This window comes from Raphanus sativus, unplaced genomic scaffold (assembly GCF_000801105.2).
Source record: "Raphanus sativus cultivar WK10039 unplaced genomic scaffold, ASM80110v3 Scaffold2431, whole genome shotgun sequence".
In the NCBI taxonomy this organism is placed as follows: domain Eukaryota; kingdom Viridiplantae; phylum Streptophyta; class Magnoliopsida; order Brassicales; family Brassicaceae; genus Raphanus; species Raphanus sativus.
Window position 1 is genome coordinate 1 of NW_026617739.1, and position 15576 is coordinate 15576.

The window sequence follows — 15576 nt, forward strand, 5'->3', positions numbered from 1 at the left end:
CGTGCTTTGTGGTCTTCCCAGTTCACTGCCTATTACTACCGTAGTCAGTGGTGGAGAGGATGGTACTGTTATTTCAGAAATATTTTCTATACTATCTTATGCAACATCAGCGATCAAGGACCAACAAACCGGAGAAACAAATAACATCAAGGGCAGACTAAACAATCTGGTGTTCCATTCATGCCTTCTGTTGGCAACAGTTGCCCAATGTTTGAATGTAAGTGGGAGAAATTCTGCTTTGTTGATGCTGACAACTTCTCCAAAGAAGCATCTACATCGTCTTTCTGCCATAGCCAATCATATTGCCTCAGAGGACAAAATCGAAGCCTCCCTTCAGAATCACTCTGCATCAGCTATGCTTGCTCTTGCTTCTATCCTCTCTCTTGAAAAAGGATCTTCTGCTGAATCTTCTGTCTCTGAGATGGCAGTGCCTCTGATTCCTCGAGCTACTAAGCTGTGTTATCATCTAAGGCCGATGCCAAGTAATGAAGGTGAAGTCATATCTCCTTCTGCCAAGCCTAATCTTACGAAATGGCATGGACTTCTAGATGGATGCATTGGTTTATTAGAATCCAGATTGAAGTGGGGAGGACCTTTAACAGTTCAGCAGCTTATTGCTAGTGGTACACCATTGCTTCTTATGAATCTGTTAGCTGGCAGACTTTCAAATGCTTCGCCAGATGACATCAAGAACACTCCCAATCGAATTGGCTTGTCCCCTATGGGCGTTATATGGGCTGTTTCTTCTATTTGCCACTGTCTTTCGGGCGGCACTTTAACTTTCCGTCAAGTTCTATTGAAGACTGAAAACATGAAACTGGTTTCTTATTTAATGTCTGAGGCTCATATCAAGCTAGTAAAGAGCTGGGGAGGTCCAGGAGGAGGAAAAGATGGAGCCAGAGAGACGATAAATGTGATAATTGATCTGCTTGCCTTTCCTTTTGTTGCTCTACAAAGTCAGCCAGGTCCGTTATCTGCAACAGCTTCTGTGAATAGTGGATTCATTCTCAACGTGGGCTCTCCTGGCGTGAGAGTGTGCATCGAAGATAGAGATCTGCTAAAGGCTATAGAGGAGGATATGGATAAATACATAAAAGTCCTCGTGGAGGTTAGTTATTCGATTCTGTTTCATTGATTATATATACATTTTTGTTTGCTTCTTCATGATTCATGAGCTGAAATCACGTAATAGAGCATAAGTTTGACACACGCTTATTATGACTATGGAATGGAGGACATGCATCAATTAGTATTTTTTTTATAAATAGTAACTATGACTAGTAGTTCGGTTTCCACTTCTTCACTCAGTATTCTGTTTGCATCTTAATGCTAGTCATTATGTGAAGTGAATAAATCTCTTTTGGATTGAACTTTCAGGTGGGAGTGCCCAGTTTAATTCTTCGTTGCTTGGAACACTTGGACGTAAAAGATTTAGTAAGGCCTGTTGCTTTTCTTGCCAAAATGGTGGGCCGTCCACGTCTTGCGGTAGAGCTGGTTAGCAAAGGTCTGTTGGATCCTAACAGAATGAAAAAATTACTCAACAATTCAAGTCCAAGAGAAGTCATACTTGATGTTCTGATGATCATATCTGATCTATCGAGGATGGATAAGGTAATGTTTATAAATTCATGAAACCGAAATAAACACATATGCATTCTAGTATTTGCTTAGACACAACACATAGGATAGTTAAATTACAAAACGCTGCTATCTAACTTGTTGGTATTGTCAACAACCCTGTAGGCTTTCTACAAATACGTCGGTGAGGCTTCCGTTTTGCAGCCTCTAAAGGAGTTTCTGACTCATCCGGATCCAAATATACGCGCAAAAGCTTGTAGCGCTCTTGGTAACATGTGCAGACACAATGAATATTTCTATAGTTCTCTCGTAAGTAAACTACACTTTGAGCCTTAATGTTTTAATAACAGAGTGTTCCTTCTTACATTGTCTTGCGTGTTTATTATCTTGTAGGCGGAACATCAAATCATCGGTCTCCTCATTGATCGATGCGCTGATCCTGACAAACGAACACAGAAATTCGCTTGCTTTGCTGTAAACTCATATCTAATAAACTAACAAACATTTCATATAATATGTTGATCAAATTTTTGAAAGAGGTCCTTTCATTTTTTATTTTTGTAGATTGGGAACGCTGCTTACCATAGTGACAAGCTATACGAAGAACTAAGACGATCTATAACGCAGCTAGCAAACGTTTTGACCTCAGCCGAAGAAGACAAGACGAAAGCGAACGCTGCTGGTGCATTGAGCAACCTTGTCAGAAACTCCAACAAGCTTTGTGAAGATATAGTCTCCAAAGGAGCTTTACAGGTTTAAGTATCTACTACATCCGTGTCAAATCAATCACGAATTTAAATGATTTCGTCTCCATCTTGACGTTATTTCATTTTAAGTTCAAGGAGATTTTTGTGTTCATATAGTCTCTCTCCTCAGGCAAGAAACTGATGTCTAATTTTGCGTATGTTGTGGGGGTTTCGTGATGCAGACGTTACTGAAGTTGGTCGCGGACTGCTCGGCCACTGCCCTGAACCCAAGCAAGAAAGAGACAGCAACCGAGTCACCGCTGAAGATAGCACTCTTCTCGCTGGCTAAAATGTGTTCGAACCACCAGATTTGCAGACAGTTCGTGAAGTCATCGGAGTTGTTCCCGGTCATCGCGAGGCTTAAACATTCCCCTGAGACTAATATCGCTCACTATGCTTCAGTTATTGTTGCCAAAGTTGGTGGTGGTGGTTCTTAAGAAGAAACGAGACGTCCCTGTAAATCCATTATGTCACATCACTGTTTCACTACTTTGCAGTATTGTTATTACGTTTGAAATCGATGAAAAATGCGCAAACGATCGTAAACCAAGATCGCATCAACTAAGAACGATCCAAAAGATATTAAGTTAAGATTATAAATATTAAATTACAAACATTTGAAGTAGAACAATCGACGGATAGTTGGATTGGGTTTGACCATGAACCATGTATATAATCGAATTGGGTCTAATAAGTGGTTTGATCATGAACCAAACACGTAGTTGGATTGTATTTCACAGTTATTAAACGGGAAATCGGCCAGAAAAACACTGAACTTTGCAGGAATTGCCAAAACAAACCTGGACATATTGGCTAGCCAAAAAAACATTGAACTTGCTTTGACTTTTTCGGTTTATTAAGGACGTTACGATTGACTTTCCAGATTAGCACACCGTTAACCGGGTTAACAGATAATTAAGATGACGTTAATTTTGGGTGTTAAATCATACGACGTCGTTTTGTCTCTTTGTCTGATTAAAAAAAAAATTAAAAATATGTGCTTCCATCGGGTATCGAACCTGTGTACTCAAGTTAAATTGAACGGGTTTTTACCACTGAGCTAGTGGACTTTACAATAGATTGACAAACATCATTCTTTATATTGGCTTTAATCCTAGTTAAATGAATCAAAAAGAAACGACGTCCTTTTCTCCTCATAAACCCTAAATTCCCAAATCATAAAATCGATTCTCCATTGACGAACAGAGCTCGATTCTCTTCCATTTCTTCCTTAAGAAGCTCGATTCTCTTCCATTTCTTCGAGTGTCACACGATGAGTTCGGGTTGTGAGGATTCGTCGGTGAATACGATGGGTATTCGTGGTATCCCAGAGCAATGCGGATGTGGTCGAAGAACTGAGATTTACACATCAAAAACGAAGGAAAATCCAGGAAGAACTTTCTTTAGATGCCCAACGTTTCGAAATGTAAGTGTTTAATTGTTTGTGTTTCTGTAACCTTGTTGTGTTCTGAAATGTAAAGCTTCAATGTTTAGGTAGTGAGAAATTGTCTGACAATAGATTGTGTTCATGATTTGTGTCCAGGATCACTTGTACAAATGGGTAGATGAAGCTGTCTACGAAGAGGTTCACGATGCATTGCCTAAAGTTGATTGCTTTGCATCGGATTTGAGGAAGCTAAAAATGGAGATCGACAACCTCAAAAATGTGGAGGAACAGCTGAAAGAAGATGTCAAGAAGGCTAGCAATGAAGTTAAGAAGCTGAATGTGATCATCAAAGTGGGTTTTCTAGTGGCATCAGTTTCATGTATTGTGTTCATCATGAGAAAATAAGCACTAGGAATGGGTTGTCTTTGAAATGAGTTGTCTTTGAATATGTCTTGTGTTTGATTTGTGTGTTTGTGTAATTCTAATGGTTTCAAGACTCTTTATGTTATGGTTAATGTAAGACTTGTTTACTTCTTGATCATCAACACAGCAAAACAGAACAAAATAAGTAAAAGAAAAAGATAACATCACACAACCATCATCATTGTTTAAGAAAACAGCAAAGAGAGAGACAATATCACACAACCATCATCATTGTTTAAGAAAACAGCTAAACAAAAGAAAAAGAAGTACATCATCCATCATACAACAAAACATAAATCCGAGAGAGACAACATCACACAACAAACAAAAGAGTAGTTCTAAGAGAACCATCTTCCCCACGCTCCAGTCTGTGATGCTTGGGTAGATTGAGGAACTTCCCATCGTGATGCTTCAGTTTGTGAGGAGTGAGCTTGGGAAGCTTGTGATGAGTGAGGTTGTGAGGATTGAGCTTGGGAGGTTTGAGCTTGTGACTCTTCAAAATGTAGTCCCTGTATCATCCCAAATGAATTGTCAATAACCTCAAAAAATCTCAGAAACATTACCAATAGCTACAAAACTAAGAACCTTACCTGATATTTCCTTGGTCTGCCTCTTGGTTTCTTAGGTGAGCTCGGGACAAAAGCCTTCCGACATGTATTCTTGTAGTGCCCTTCTTCTTTGCAATTAGAGCATGTCATTATCCTGTTCGCACGGCTCAGCTTGGTAGTAGACACTGTCTCATTGGTTCCCTTCTTTCGATCATGGTTTTTAGGCCTACCAGGCTTGCCATTTCGATTAGGTGGTGGAATCACACCTAATCTATTGGTCTGAGGCCACTCTATCATCCCATTTAAAGGACTGATCCCATAACTGTAGGTTTCACGCCACTGGTTTGTTGTGTAGCAAGGAGCAACAAACTCAGAAAGCTTCCTTTTCGCACCAAGGATGACCTTAGCAGCATGGATGCATGGAATACCATTCATTTGCCAGCTTCGACATGCACAAGTCTCCCTCTCCAAACTCACAACATACGTCTGCTCTTGGTCCTCCACCTCAGTCTCTGGCCCAATTGCCCAACGCAGTGTACACTCTTTAGACTTCTCCTCAACCCTGGCTAACTCTTTCTGTGTCTTCTCCGTGAACCTAGTCTTCCTGGCCGTAGCCATCTTAGACCTTAAGTAGTTCCTAGTCATACATTGGCGCCTTATCTCCTCTAACATGTCGAGCAGAGGCTTCTTCCTAGCCTCCCTGATGGTCTTGTTGAAGGACTCACACAAGTTGTTCAGATTATCATTGCAGTTGGAGCCTATCTTGAAGAAAGCTCTAGACCAAGTCTCTGGCTTTGTCTTAACCAGAGATGCATGTGCGCCTGGATCATATCTCTTAAGCTCATCCATGTTGTAGTTGAACATACCAGGAGTGTAGCACCTTGCAATGTACCAGAAGAACTTCTGTAACCTTAGATCTTTTCCACCTTTCCTCCAGTTCTCGTAAATATGGCGACAACACTGCCTATGCTCAGCTTCTGGAAGGAGGTTATGAACTGCCTTCACTAGTCCCTACAGAAACACAAGAATCACAAAAAGGAATCAGAAAATATAAGAATCACAAGAATCACAAAAATATAAGAATCACAAGAATCACAAAAAGAATCAGAAACTCGTTTACCTTTTGTTTGTCAGACATTACAACAAAGCCTTTCCCAAGTTCCAATCCCAAATCCATGGCCAAATGCTGCACAAACCAATCCCAGTTTGTATCATTTTCTATCTCCACTACAGCCCAAGCAATAGGGACAATCCTATTGTCTCCATCTCTTCCAACCGCAGCCAACAACTGTCCCTTGATGTCCCACTTCAGAAAAGCTCCGTCTAAGCCAATAACTGGCCTACAAGTCTTCTTCCATGATTCCTTTTGTGCTTGGAAACACATGTAGAGCCTGTAGAACCTCTGCTTGCTTCCAACTGTGGCTCCTGGTATGGTCTCAATGTCCATGGTGGATCCAGGATTGCTCCTGAAGATCTCTGCTTGGTAATCCCAGATTTTATCAAAATGCTCCTCATGGGTCTTCCTCCTTTCTCTCATCAATTTCGTCTTGGCCTTAATGCATGAGTTTTCTTTGACTTCCATCTTATACTCCCTCAAGATCTCCGCCTGTATCTCCTTTGCTGTGATCTTCGGATTCAGCCTTAACCGCTCAGCAAATAAACTTGCAATTGCTGACCTCTTAAGTATCCTTGAGTGCCCTGTCTTCTCACACCTATGGTCATTGACGTATGTCTTTACCATCAATTTCTGCTTCCTCCTATCATAAGAACAGTACACCATCCAAGGACATGGAGACTCATCGTCTCTCATCTCAGCAGCACATTTTGCACCCATCTTCAAGCTACTGGATCGGTAGAATTTGATGTTGTATCTGGTTTTGAGGGTATACCTGAGACAAGTATGTTTGAAGTCCTCAGCATCTGAAAATACTTTGCCAAGCAAAAGTAGTTCCTCTGGATCAGTGTCTGCTCTGTAAGCTTCCGCAGGTATCATCTCCTCTTCATTCTCATCATCTGAAGACATCGGATCAGGGATTTTATCTTCATCCCAAGCATAATCATCCCCTTCGTCTTCATCAACCTCACAGTCATCATTTCTTGCTTCCTCACCAAAATGAAGACCCAAATCTCCGCAGTTTCCTTCTTCGATGCCAGCAAAACCATCATCTTCTTCTACATCAAGCCTACCATCTTCTAATGCTAACATACCATCTTCTAATGCTAGCGTACCATCATCACCTATATCTCCAAATTCCTCTTCTTCACTTCGAGGATTCAGCTCTTTTGTCTCTTTCTGTGGACATTCTTCTCTATCATCAACATCATCAACATCATCATCTTTTGTCTTCGAGTTTCGAGTTGACCCACCAGTAACCTTCTGCTTCTTCATTTGTCTAGGAGAAGGAGTAGAACCACCATATGGTGTCCCACGCCTTGTAACCTTCTCCGGAGATGCCACAGGCGACCCATATGGTGTCCCACGCCTCGTAACCTTCTCTGGAGATGCCACCATCGTCTTCGCTTCAACTCTTTTACTCTTCCTCGATCTCCCCGGCGATGACTGACTCACAGAGGCACCGCGATTTCCACCTTCCTTCGCCGATTTCTTTGGTTCAGAGACACTCCCTTCACCCTTCTTCGACGGCTGAACCACTTCTTCACTCTCATTCTTCTTCGACTGAACCGCTTCTTCGCTCCCGTACTCGAAATTCCTCATCCCTCCAAAGATCGTTACCGTTTTTCCGTTCCTTGTGAACTTCGTCCTTGCCATCCACAAGAAATCCCCAAATCGATTTGGGTTCTGAGAAATTAGGGTTACGCGTTTTGTTTTAACTGAGTCATCCACATCTTTTGAACAATAAAAATAAACATGTAGAGTAATCTTCCGAGAAGTCCACTAGCTTAGTGGCAAATAACCCCTTTCCAGAAACACGAGTGCCTGAGTTCGAATCCCACAACCAACATCCTTTTAATTAAATAAAACGACGTCGTCTTGGGTTTTCGTCTTAAACAAAACATCCAGATCTTTTAATCAATAAAGAAAAATAAGTAGAGTAATATTTCGAAAAGTCCACCAGCTCAGTGGCAAAAACATCTACCTGGAACCCCGAGTGCATGGGTTCGAGCCCAACCAAAAACCATTTTCATTAAGTTAAACGACGTCGTTTTGAGATTTTGTCTTCACAAAGATCTTGATGAAAACGACGTCATTTCGTTAAACGGCAATAATTAACGGTGAGCTAACACTGTCTTAACTCTCTGTTAACGGTGTGTTAATTTGGAAAGTCAATCATAATTCTTTTAATATACTGAAAAAGTCAATGATAGTTCAGTGTTTTTTTGGCCAGGCTCGAGTATAGGTTTGTTTTGGCAATTCCTGCAAAGTTCAGTGTTTTTCTGGTCGATTTCCCGTTATTAAACCAATAAAAAGCATTAAAACTATAAAAAAAAATCAACTATATGAACATAAAGCTAATTTATATTTGTAACATTATATTTATTAACATTATTTTAAATTTATATATTATAAATATATTAAACTAGATTATTGAATGATGTTTGACCTGGTCGAACTATATTGAACTGTGATCCAAAAAATTTCTGGTTTAGTTTTCATTCCAGTTTTAAAAATTAAAAACACTGAGTAAAATTGAACATTCGTTTTTTTAGGTTTTTCGGTTTTGAGAGGGTATCACTAAATATATTGTGGTTTGGTTTGAAATTCAGATTATTTGGTTTGGGTTTTAGTTCTGTTTTGTATTCCTAATTAAACCAAAATCGTTTTATATCTCGGTTTATTCGGTGGAACACAAATTATTCTGATAAAATTTGGCATAGTTCCCTTAATTTCGGTTTATTTATTCAGTTTTGTTTGGTTGGTATTTGACGAACTGATCAGTTTTTGTGTACTGAACAGAATGTATTGAATTTTAGCTAAACCAAATGCGAAATTGGAAACTAAAAATTCTCAGTTTGATCGGTTCAGTTTATTTTGGTTTGAACCAAATGCCCAACTCGTAGTTGAAGTGTCTATCCTGACCTGCAAATGCAGCCTGAGAGCTAGTCAATTTGGTACTAAAAAATATTGGTGAAACCGATTATTTGTACAAGACTCTGTACAACACTGGGACGCAAAAAGAGATTACAATTTCACCTCATAGCCGTTCTCTGAATCTATCTATAACCTTCCAGTTATATCCTTCTTTAGTCTTCAGCTCCTCGGCTAATTTCTCTGATATCGCAAAGCCTTTGTGGTGCAACATTACAGGCTTCTTGTCTTGTGAGTGTCTACGACTACGACACGTACTCTTGTTTACAAGTTTCACTTCTGGAGTTGGAGTTCTGTGCTTTTGATCGTCACATCTGGATTTGAGTGCTTGAATGGCAATATCTGGAGGGATCTTAGGGTTTCTGGCGAGCTGTCTGCAGGTCTCCAGTGTCAGTTTCTTGTAATTGAGACATCGACATATCTTTGTTCGATCTTCTGGTGTTAGATTAGGATGAGACTGTACAACAAAACATTAGAAAGAACTTATTATATAATGTCACCCCACAAATGTATTTCTTTAAAGGATTTTATTTTGATGTAAATAATATTGTAAGTCGCTAGGAAAAATGATCAAATATAAAACTGAAATATCATTTGTTTCTTTAAATTTCATATTTGGTTTAATAAAATGGAAATTATCTGTTACTAATATAAAAATAAATATGAAAATACTTGTTAGTTTTTCAAGTGGCAATATCTGATATTTGATAGTACTATACCCAAAAAGAACTATAGTTTTGAGTTTTTAGTATATTGTTATTAATAGTATTGTTTTAAAAAATAGTAAAAGGACCAGACAGACAAGAATACAGAAGAAACTTGTATCCTTGTGAGGTAATCTGACAGGAAACCCCACGGCAGCAACAAGACAGTGAAGAAACTGAAGATGACTCCAAGTCTTAAATATAAAATATACTCTCAGAGTATAAATGGTATACACATCATCACAATATGATGACTAAGAGAATAGTTTAGCTCTGTTTGAATCTCTTGATGAATACAAGAAACCAAAAATCTACTTAATAGAAAAAATGTATTGAAAATCTATCTGTCACTTGTCATCTTCTGTATGACCAATACAAATTTTAAAGAAAAAACAACTTATTCCCTCTTTATTTGTCTCACTTTTTTTTTTGTAAAAAATTTATTTGTCTCACTTGTATTAAAAAATTTTAAATTTTTTGCACCATCAATTGGTTGGTGAAAAGATGCAAGAAAAATGTTGTATCAAGTAAAAAGAAAATTCAAGAAAATAAGTACTGACCTGTAGATAGATGTCAATGGCTCTGTAAACTCCATCAAAGCAACCTCTAGCAGAATCTGGCAAACTCTCTGCAACGCCAAGGAACTTGGATACTTTCAAATTCTGATCTGGAGATATCTCTCTTAAATACTTATCAATCAATCTCCCAACTTCTTTCATCTTTGATTCTTCTTCTTCTTCTTCTCTGTTCCTCACAAACACTTTTAGCAATCTTATCACAAGATCCACATTGTAGAACCCACTCTCTCTGCTTCCTCCAGCTGCAGGTATCAGAAGATCATCAAGTGTTGCTTGATCCAACATTTCTCCAATTAGGGTTTCTAAACCGGTCTTTGACTCTCTACTTAGACTAAAACTGGATAAAACCCGAAGAACCCAAAAGAGTTTCCTGCAAGAAAACGCGGTTTTACCAGCCAAAACCACTCCTGTAACCGCTGTATCAGCTAAATCAGAGTACTCAAGCTTGTTCCTCATAAGCTCTATATTTCTTGATTTGGTTTGGAGTCTTGTCTTGAGATAATGGAGAAGAAACTTAGTCAGGACCAAGCTTTTCACGTTGGTTTTGTAAGCTCCAATGATCCTTATTAGCTTCAAGATGATCACTGGGGAGAGACTTGACATATCGTCGAACCACCACTCGTTGCTTCTTCCGCAAGAAACATTCTGAGAAGCTAACCTTTTGTCTGATTCAGGCGTGTTCTTAGCCGAAGAAGGCGAAGAAGAAGACAGTGAAGAGGAAGAGAACGCTTCTGAGCTCCGAGAGATTTTGGTCAAAGCTGAGAAAATGAGTTTATCGACGAGACCATACGAATCTGCGTGGAGGAACACTTGCTCGCAGCTCTTGAGGCTTAAAACGATGTCGTTCCAAGAACCGTAGAACACTTCTTCGAGAAAAGACTCTGTCTGAAGCAAGAGGTTAGAGAAACAGAGCTTTTCCGTCATGCCTAGAAAAACAGAGCAGCAGTACAGAGTCGAGACGTTTGAGACATCGATTGAGATTCCTCCGTTGCTGTAACAGAACCTTGAAACCAGCTCAAACCCATCTGATCCACCTGGAAACCCATCGATCTCGATAGTGATGATCTCTGGAGATTTACTCTTCTTGTTTCTCTTCTTCTTGCTCTGTTTTATCATCTTCCTCAAGCTTCCAGAGTACTTTGAGATCACATCCTAAAACAGAGCATACAGTAGAAATAAGAAACAGAGCATAATCAAGATTCGGTTTTTTAAGGTTTGGTTTAGGTTTTACCTGATTGAGGAAGAATGTGTGATCTCCATTGATACAGATTTGAAGATCGTAGAAGAGAGACATTTCTCGGGATTTTTTTGCATCAGAGTATGAAAGCCTAATGAGTCTTGTGACTAGTTTGTAAGCTGTTTTCTGATTCTTCCGCTGTTTATTTTTGTGTGTGTTTTTGGATTTTATAGAGCAATAATTATAGTGGCCACATGGAAATGAGATATGGCATAGTGTTTTATTTGTCTTTATTTACAACAATACAATAAATACTTACTAACAAATTAATTTAAATAGAAATTAGACGGAAGTAAGACAAAAGTTTATGTTGAACTAGTATAGTTTTATACAAAATATTATAGAAAACCACATAAAACTTTCAAATTATCTCAAATTTCAATAAAATGATTTTTTTTTGTTTGTATTGTTTTGTTGTTTTTAAAAGAATGCTAGTGAATTTTGATTCTCATTTCTTTGAGAATGATTGACTTTCTAAAAAACTAGTATAACTTTATCCATTTGCACAAATTTTCATGGTCCTAAGCTATTGTCTGAATATTGTAGCATTCTTATGAGTTTGTGTTCAGTTCAAAATTTTACAGAAATTCAAATTCAAAGTCTACAACATCGCGCGTGGACTTTTGAAAGTACACTAATTATATATTATAATTTTAAGAAAAACAAAAACAAATTAGATACATTATCTCATAATTGTAAAATAATTGTCCAGATTAGGATATCTAGTTACCTATCTAAGAGATGGGACCAGATACAACTGAAAATGCCTCTTGTACAGTGGAAACGTCAGTCGAGATTTATTGTGAGATCGATCAAACAATGGTTGGGAGTCAAGATCTAACTTTATATTTTGTGTTGAGAACAGAATCTATCAAAGTATCATAATACAAATGCGATATGGTTTTGGACGAGGTCTGCTACATGTTTTCTCGCTTTGCGGACTTTGATTACTTTTTGAAATCGTGCAGATAACTCGCTAAAGATTGGACAACATTTGATTTCCGTCATTTACAATTTTTACAATGAGTATAGCATTTTCTTTGTTGAAATTTCCTTTTGTCAAAAATGCATGTGAATTTGTGTGGTCCTTACTAAAATGGTATTTTTCCTAGTATATGTGCGAGACCACTACGAGATTTTTTTCATCGTATTTCCAAATGCGACAATTTATTACCAAAATCCCAATTTTATTCTTATCCTATTTGAGATATGTGAGAAAGTATTATCCACAAAAATCTCCATATTCTATCTTTTTAGCTCGTTTCGTTACACAATTATACAGCGTTGAAAATCATTGGCAATAAAACAAGAAGAATCAAAAAGTTTCAAAAAAAAAAGAAACAAAAAAGAAAATACCGAAGGTACAACCAAAATAACACAAAAGACGGGATAATTCTCTGAACATAAATAAGTAGACCGTTAAAGTTCCACGAGACTTTTACTTCACACAATTAAAAGAAAAAGGCCAAAGAACTTGTGTGTTGCCAAATATTGTAGAAAGAAAGTCGATGAAACATTGGAAAAGATAAATAAACCCTAACAGTTTGTGAGCAATCTCTCAGTTACGGTACCTGCTTCCACGATCATAGTCTCTGTCTCTGTCTCTGTCCCTGGCACGGTCATAGTCACGCTCCTTGCCTCTTTCCCTCTCTCGGCTTCTGCTTCTGCTCCTGCGTCTATCCTTATCGTAGTGATGATGATGATCTCTATGCTTATCCCCACGGTCTCTTTGCCTGTCTCTGCTTCTTTCTCTTCCTTCTCTATCAACACCTGCCAAACAATAAATACACACATTGGATCATGACAAAATAAATTTTGGTGGAAAGCAGCAATCAAACATTTTTTACACTGTTGGGCGAACTTAGTATAACCTTTCATCTTTGTCGCCTTCTTTTTTTAATGCATTCGGTTAAAAGAAGAAAGCTCTTAAGAGAAACACCAAGTAATACAAGAATCATTGGAGCTCCTCAAGGATTTGGCAGTATGAGCAAATAGCCTTGAGCTTAATGTGCAAAATCAAACGAAGTGTCTATTTTTACTACAGAAGTATCTATAGGGACAACTAGTTTTTATCATATCGGAAAGGTTCTATTCTGAACCTTAACATCTTTGCAGGGATTTTGCTAGAGGAGTTCTCTGAGTTGAAGTTAAAATAGAAATTACCTAGTTCTTCGACTTCCCACCCAGCACGACCAGCAGCAACAGCAGGTCTGGCGTCAGCTTGGTGAGTTTTAACACGGTACTTCTTCTTTAGATTCCCAAACTCATCATACATTTCACCATCATCCTGTAATTTTTATGACATAAAGTTAAACCTGAGAACTCAACCGAATTGCAACAAAGAAAACACAAACACAGAGAACGCTTCAGCAAAGAATATTTTACTTGTTCCGCCTCACGCCTGCGTCTCTTTGTTTCCTCTAATTCTTGTTCATCCAATTCCTTGTAGCCACCACCACGGCCTCCCCTATATGGTAAAAATAAATGAATAAGCACAACAGGCCCGTCAAGCTAAAACCCTTTTAGTAACTCTAATTTGCTACGATAAATATTTCAAATGAGATACATCAATTGCCAAAACATATGTTGATGCTTCTGCAGCATTCTTCATACTGAACACAGTGGCAAAGGAAGCACTCAGTCGAATTGCAGAAGAGAATATCTTGTCGTAATTTTTTTACAGTTATCTATTAGGCCATCTCTAAAGAAGAATAAAAATTCCCTGCTGACAAGTGACAAGTGACAACAAAACTGCTATTATCGAACACAAAATCTATAAATGTATCCTAAATTCACCGGGAAAAAAATCATTTAAAATATCAATCCTCAGTTCAACATTGCAAAAGAACAATAAAAAGGCAAGCTTATCATTGACAATGAGTCATACCTCACACCACCTTCATTCTGACCAGGTTTATTGGTGTTGCAGACGTTACATTTTAATCGCTTAGCCCAGTTGACATTACCGCACCTGATGATTAAAATATTAGAACAAAAGGATTACAGACCAAAGTATATAACCAACAAAGATCGGACCAGAGCATATTTACCCAATGAGAGCAGCCTCTTAGTTAAACTAGTAGAAAAATAAAATTCCATTTAACTTACAATCTCTAATTTATAAGAATCTAAGAAAAACTCGGGATACTGGATCAAAACTACAAGTCTACAACCCAATTTTTCAGTTTGACAACTCTCTGAAGACAATTTGCGAGATTAGAATCAACATGGTGGCTTCACACATTCTAAGGGCCAGTTTCAGTGGCACATCATTTCTAAGTGAAGGGTTAATCAAAACACCCACATACAAACCTTTCCATAAGCTCATTAGAATGTAAACTTTCTATTGCTAACGTATTTTTTAACAAGTATTAGACGCTCATTATCACGTGAAAGTGAACCAACTATTATTTCAGACCTAATCAGATTTACTTACATTGGACAAGACCAATCATTTGGACCAAAAAGACCAGTAGAAGCACCCTTCCCCGGTGGGCCACCATCAGCACCTCCACCTCGGCCCCTTCCACGACCACCAGCCCCCATGCTGCCACCAGATGCACCAGCTGGTCTGGCAGTTCCGCAACGGTTACAAACCCCACGGAACGCAAAATTCACATTTGTGCAACTGCCACAATAGAAGAACATGAGCAACACTAGAGCTAAAAACTCCCAATATATAAATCTGCAAAACCAATTGGATAGATAGATGAAGGCTCCTCACCGATGTCACAGACCTTGTATTTGGGCACATCCAGTCCCCGTCTTGCTGCCATGGCTTGGCGGAAGAATCACCCTGACCTCTCCCTCTTCCAGCACCTCCTCCATCTGTTTCCTTGTTAGCAGCACCTCCATCGAATCCAAAAGACTCACTCGGATGGTCTCCTCCACTTTTGCTCTTCGACTCCGCCATAAAAACCCCAATGACGCTTCCATGGAAGTCTTTGTTATTGAACCATTCAACAGCAGCCAAAGCAGCGTGCGGGTCTTCATAGGTAACAGTAGCGTCACCTTTCGGCTCATCAGTCTCTTGTCTCGGTACAGCCACACCTTGGGAGTACCGGTTCGTTTGTCTCTCTATATAAAACAAAACGGTAAAAAAAAGTTAGACATATTGTGGAATAAAAGATTGCAATAACGTCAAAAAGAAATAGAAGCAAAAACCATTAGAGTACCTGGCTTAATACCATACCTTTAGTAACCCAATGGTCCCAAAATATTCAGCCAGCATATTCTCGTCAGTGCCTAGTGGAAGGTTAGAAACGTAGACTGATCCATTTGTAGGAGCTCCTTTCGTTGAATATCCAGCCATCTTTAAATCCAATAC

At 38.7% G+C, this 15576-nt stretch overlaps 4 protein-coding genes and 1 pseudogene across 4 annotated transcripts; 2 read left to right on the plus strand and 3 right to left on the minus strand.

Annotated features, from left to right (window-relative positions):
* Positions 1-7: 7 nt before the first annotated feature.
* On the plus strand, positions 8-2870 carry LOC130505613 (serine/threonine-protein kinase TIO-like; the record flags this gene model as incomplete). The annotated part of the gene is made up of 6 exons (XM_057000216.1): positions 8-1108; positions 1378-1611; positions 1744-1887; positions 1972-2052; positions 2143-2331; positions 2507-2870. Coding segments are annotated over 6 exons (2004 nt in total), but the record flags the coding sequence as incomplete, so codon positions are not given.
* Positions 2871-3571: 701 nt separating this feature from the next.
* LOC130505616 (uncharacterized protein At1g43920, Chloroplastic-like) lies at positions 3572-4241 on the plus strand. Its single transcript, XM_057000218.1, has 2 exons — positions 3572-3750; positions 3868-4241. Exons 1-2 carry the CDS (start codon positions 3598-3600, stop codon positions 4114-4116), a joined length of 402 nt encoding a protein of 133 aa, XP_056856198.1. The 5' UTR covers positions 3572-3597; the 3' UTR covers positions 4117-4241.
* A 206-nt stretch (positions 4242-4447) lies between these two features.
* Positions 4448-7452, minus strand: LOC130505612 (uncharacterized). Its single transcript, XM_057000215.1, has 3 exons — positions 5803-7452; positions 4720-5693; positions 4448-4643 (listed from the first exon to the last, which is right to left on the minus strand). The coding sequence occupies exons 1-3, from the start codon at positions 7450-7452 to the stop codon at positions 4448-4450; spliced, it is 2820 nt and encodes a 939-aa protein (XP_056856195.1).
* Positions 7453-8739: 1287 nt separating this feature from the next.
* Positions 8740-11399, minus strand: LOC130505615 (BTB/POZ domain-containing protein At1g50280-like). The gene is made up of 3 exons (XM_057000217.1): positions 11244-11399; positions 9995-11164; positions 8740-9187 (listed from the first exon to the last, which is right to left on the minus strand). Exons 1-3 carry the CDS (start codon positions 11304-11306, stop codon positions 8837-8839), a joined length of 1584 nt encoding a protein of 527 aa, XP_056856197.1. The 5' UTR covers positions 11307-11399; the 3' UTR covers positions 8740-8836.
* A 1072-nt stretch (positions 11400-12471) lies between these two features.
* LOC130505614 (transcription initiation factor TFIID subunit 15-like) lies at positions 12472-15562 on the minus strand (annotated as a pseudogene).
* Between the last annotated feature and the right edge of the window lie 14 nt (positions 15563-15576).

Excerpts from the sequence above, each read along its gene's own strand:
- LOC130505615 (XM_057000217.1), bottom strand. The coding sequence starts at position 11,306 with ATGTCTCTCTTCTACGATCTTCAAATCTGTATCAATGGAGATCACACA. Across the intron at positions 11,165-11,243 it reads ACACATTCTTCCTCAATCAG|GATGTGATCTCAAAGTACTC; the intron begins GTAAAACCTAAA and ends GCTCTGTTTTAG. Across the intron at positions 9,188-9,994 it reads CCATTGACATCTATCTACAG|TCTCATCCTAATCTAACACC; the intron begins GTCAGTACTTAT and ends TTTGTTGTACAG.
- LOC130505616 (XM_057000218.1), top strand. The coding sequence starts at position 3,598 with ATGAGTTCGGGTTGTGAGGATTCGTCGGTGAATACGATGGGTATTCGT. Across the intron at positions 3,751-3,867 it reads GATGCCCAACGTTTCGAAAT|GATCACTTGTACAAATGGGT; the intron begins GTAAGTGTTTAA and ends ATTTGTGTCCAG.
- LOC130505612 (XM_057000215.1), bottom strand. The coding sequence starts at position 7,452 with ATGGCAAGGACGAAGTTCACAAGGAACGGAAAAACGGTAACGATCTTT. Across the intron at positions 5,694-5,802 it reads TAATGTCTGACAAACAAAAG|GGACTAGTGAAGGCAGTTCA; the intron begins GTAAACGAGTTT and ends GTGTTTCTGTAG. Across the intron at positions 4,644-4,719 it reads CCAAGGAAATATCAGGTAAG|GGACTACATTTTGAAGAGTC; the intron begins GTTCTTAGTTTT and ends GGGATGATACAG.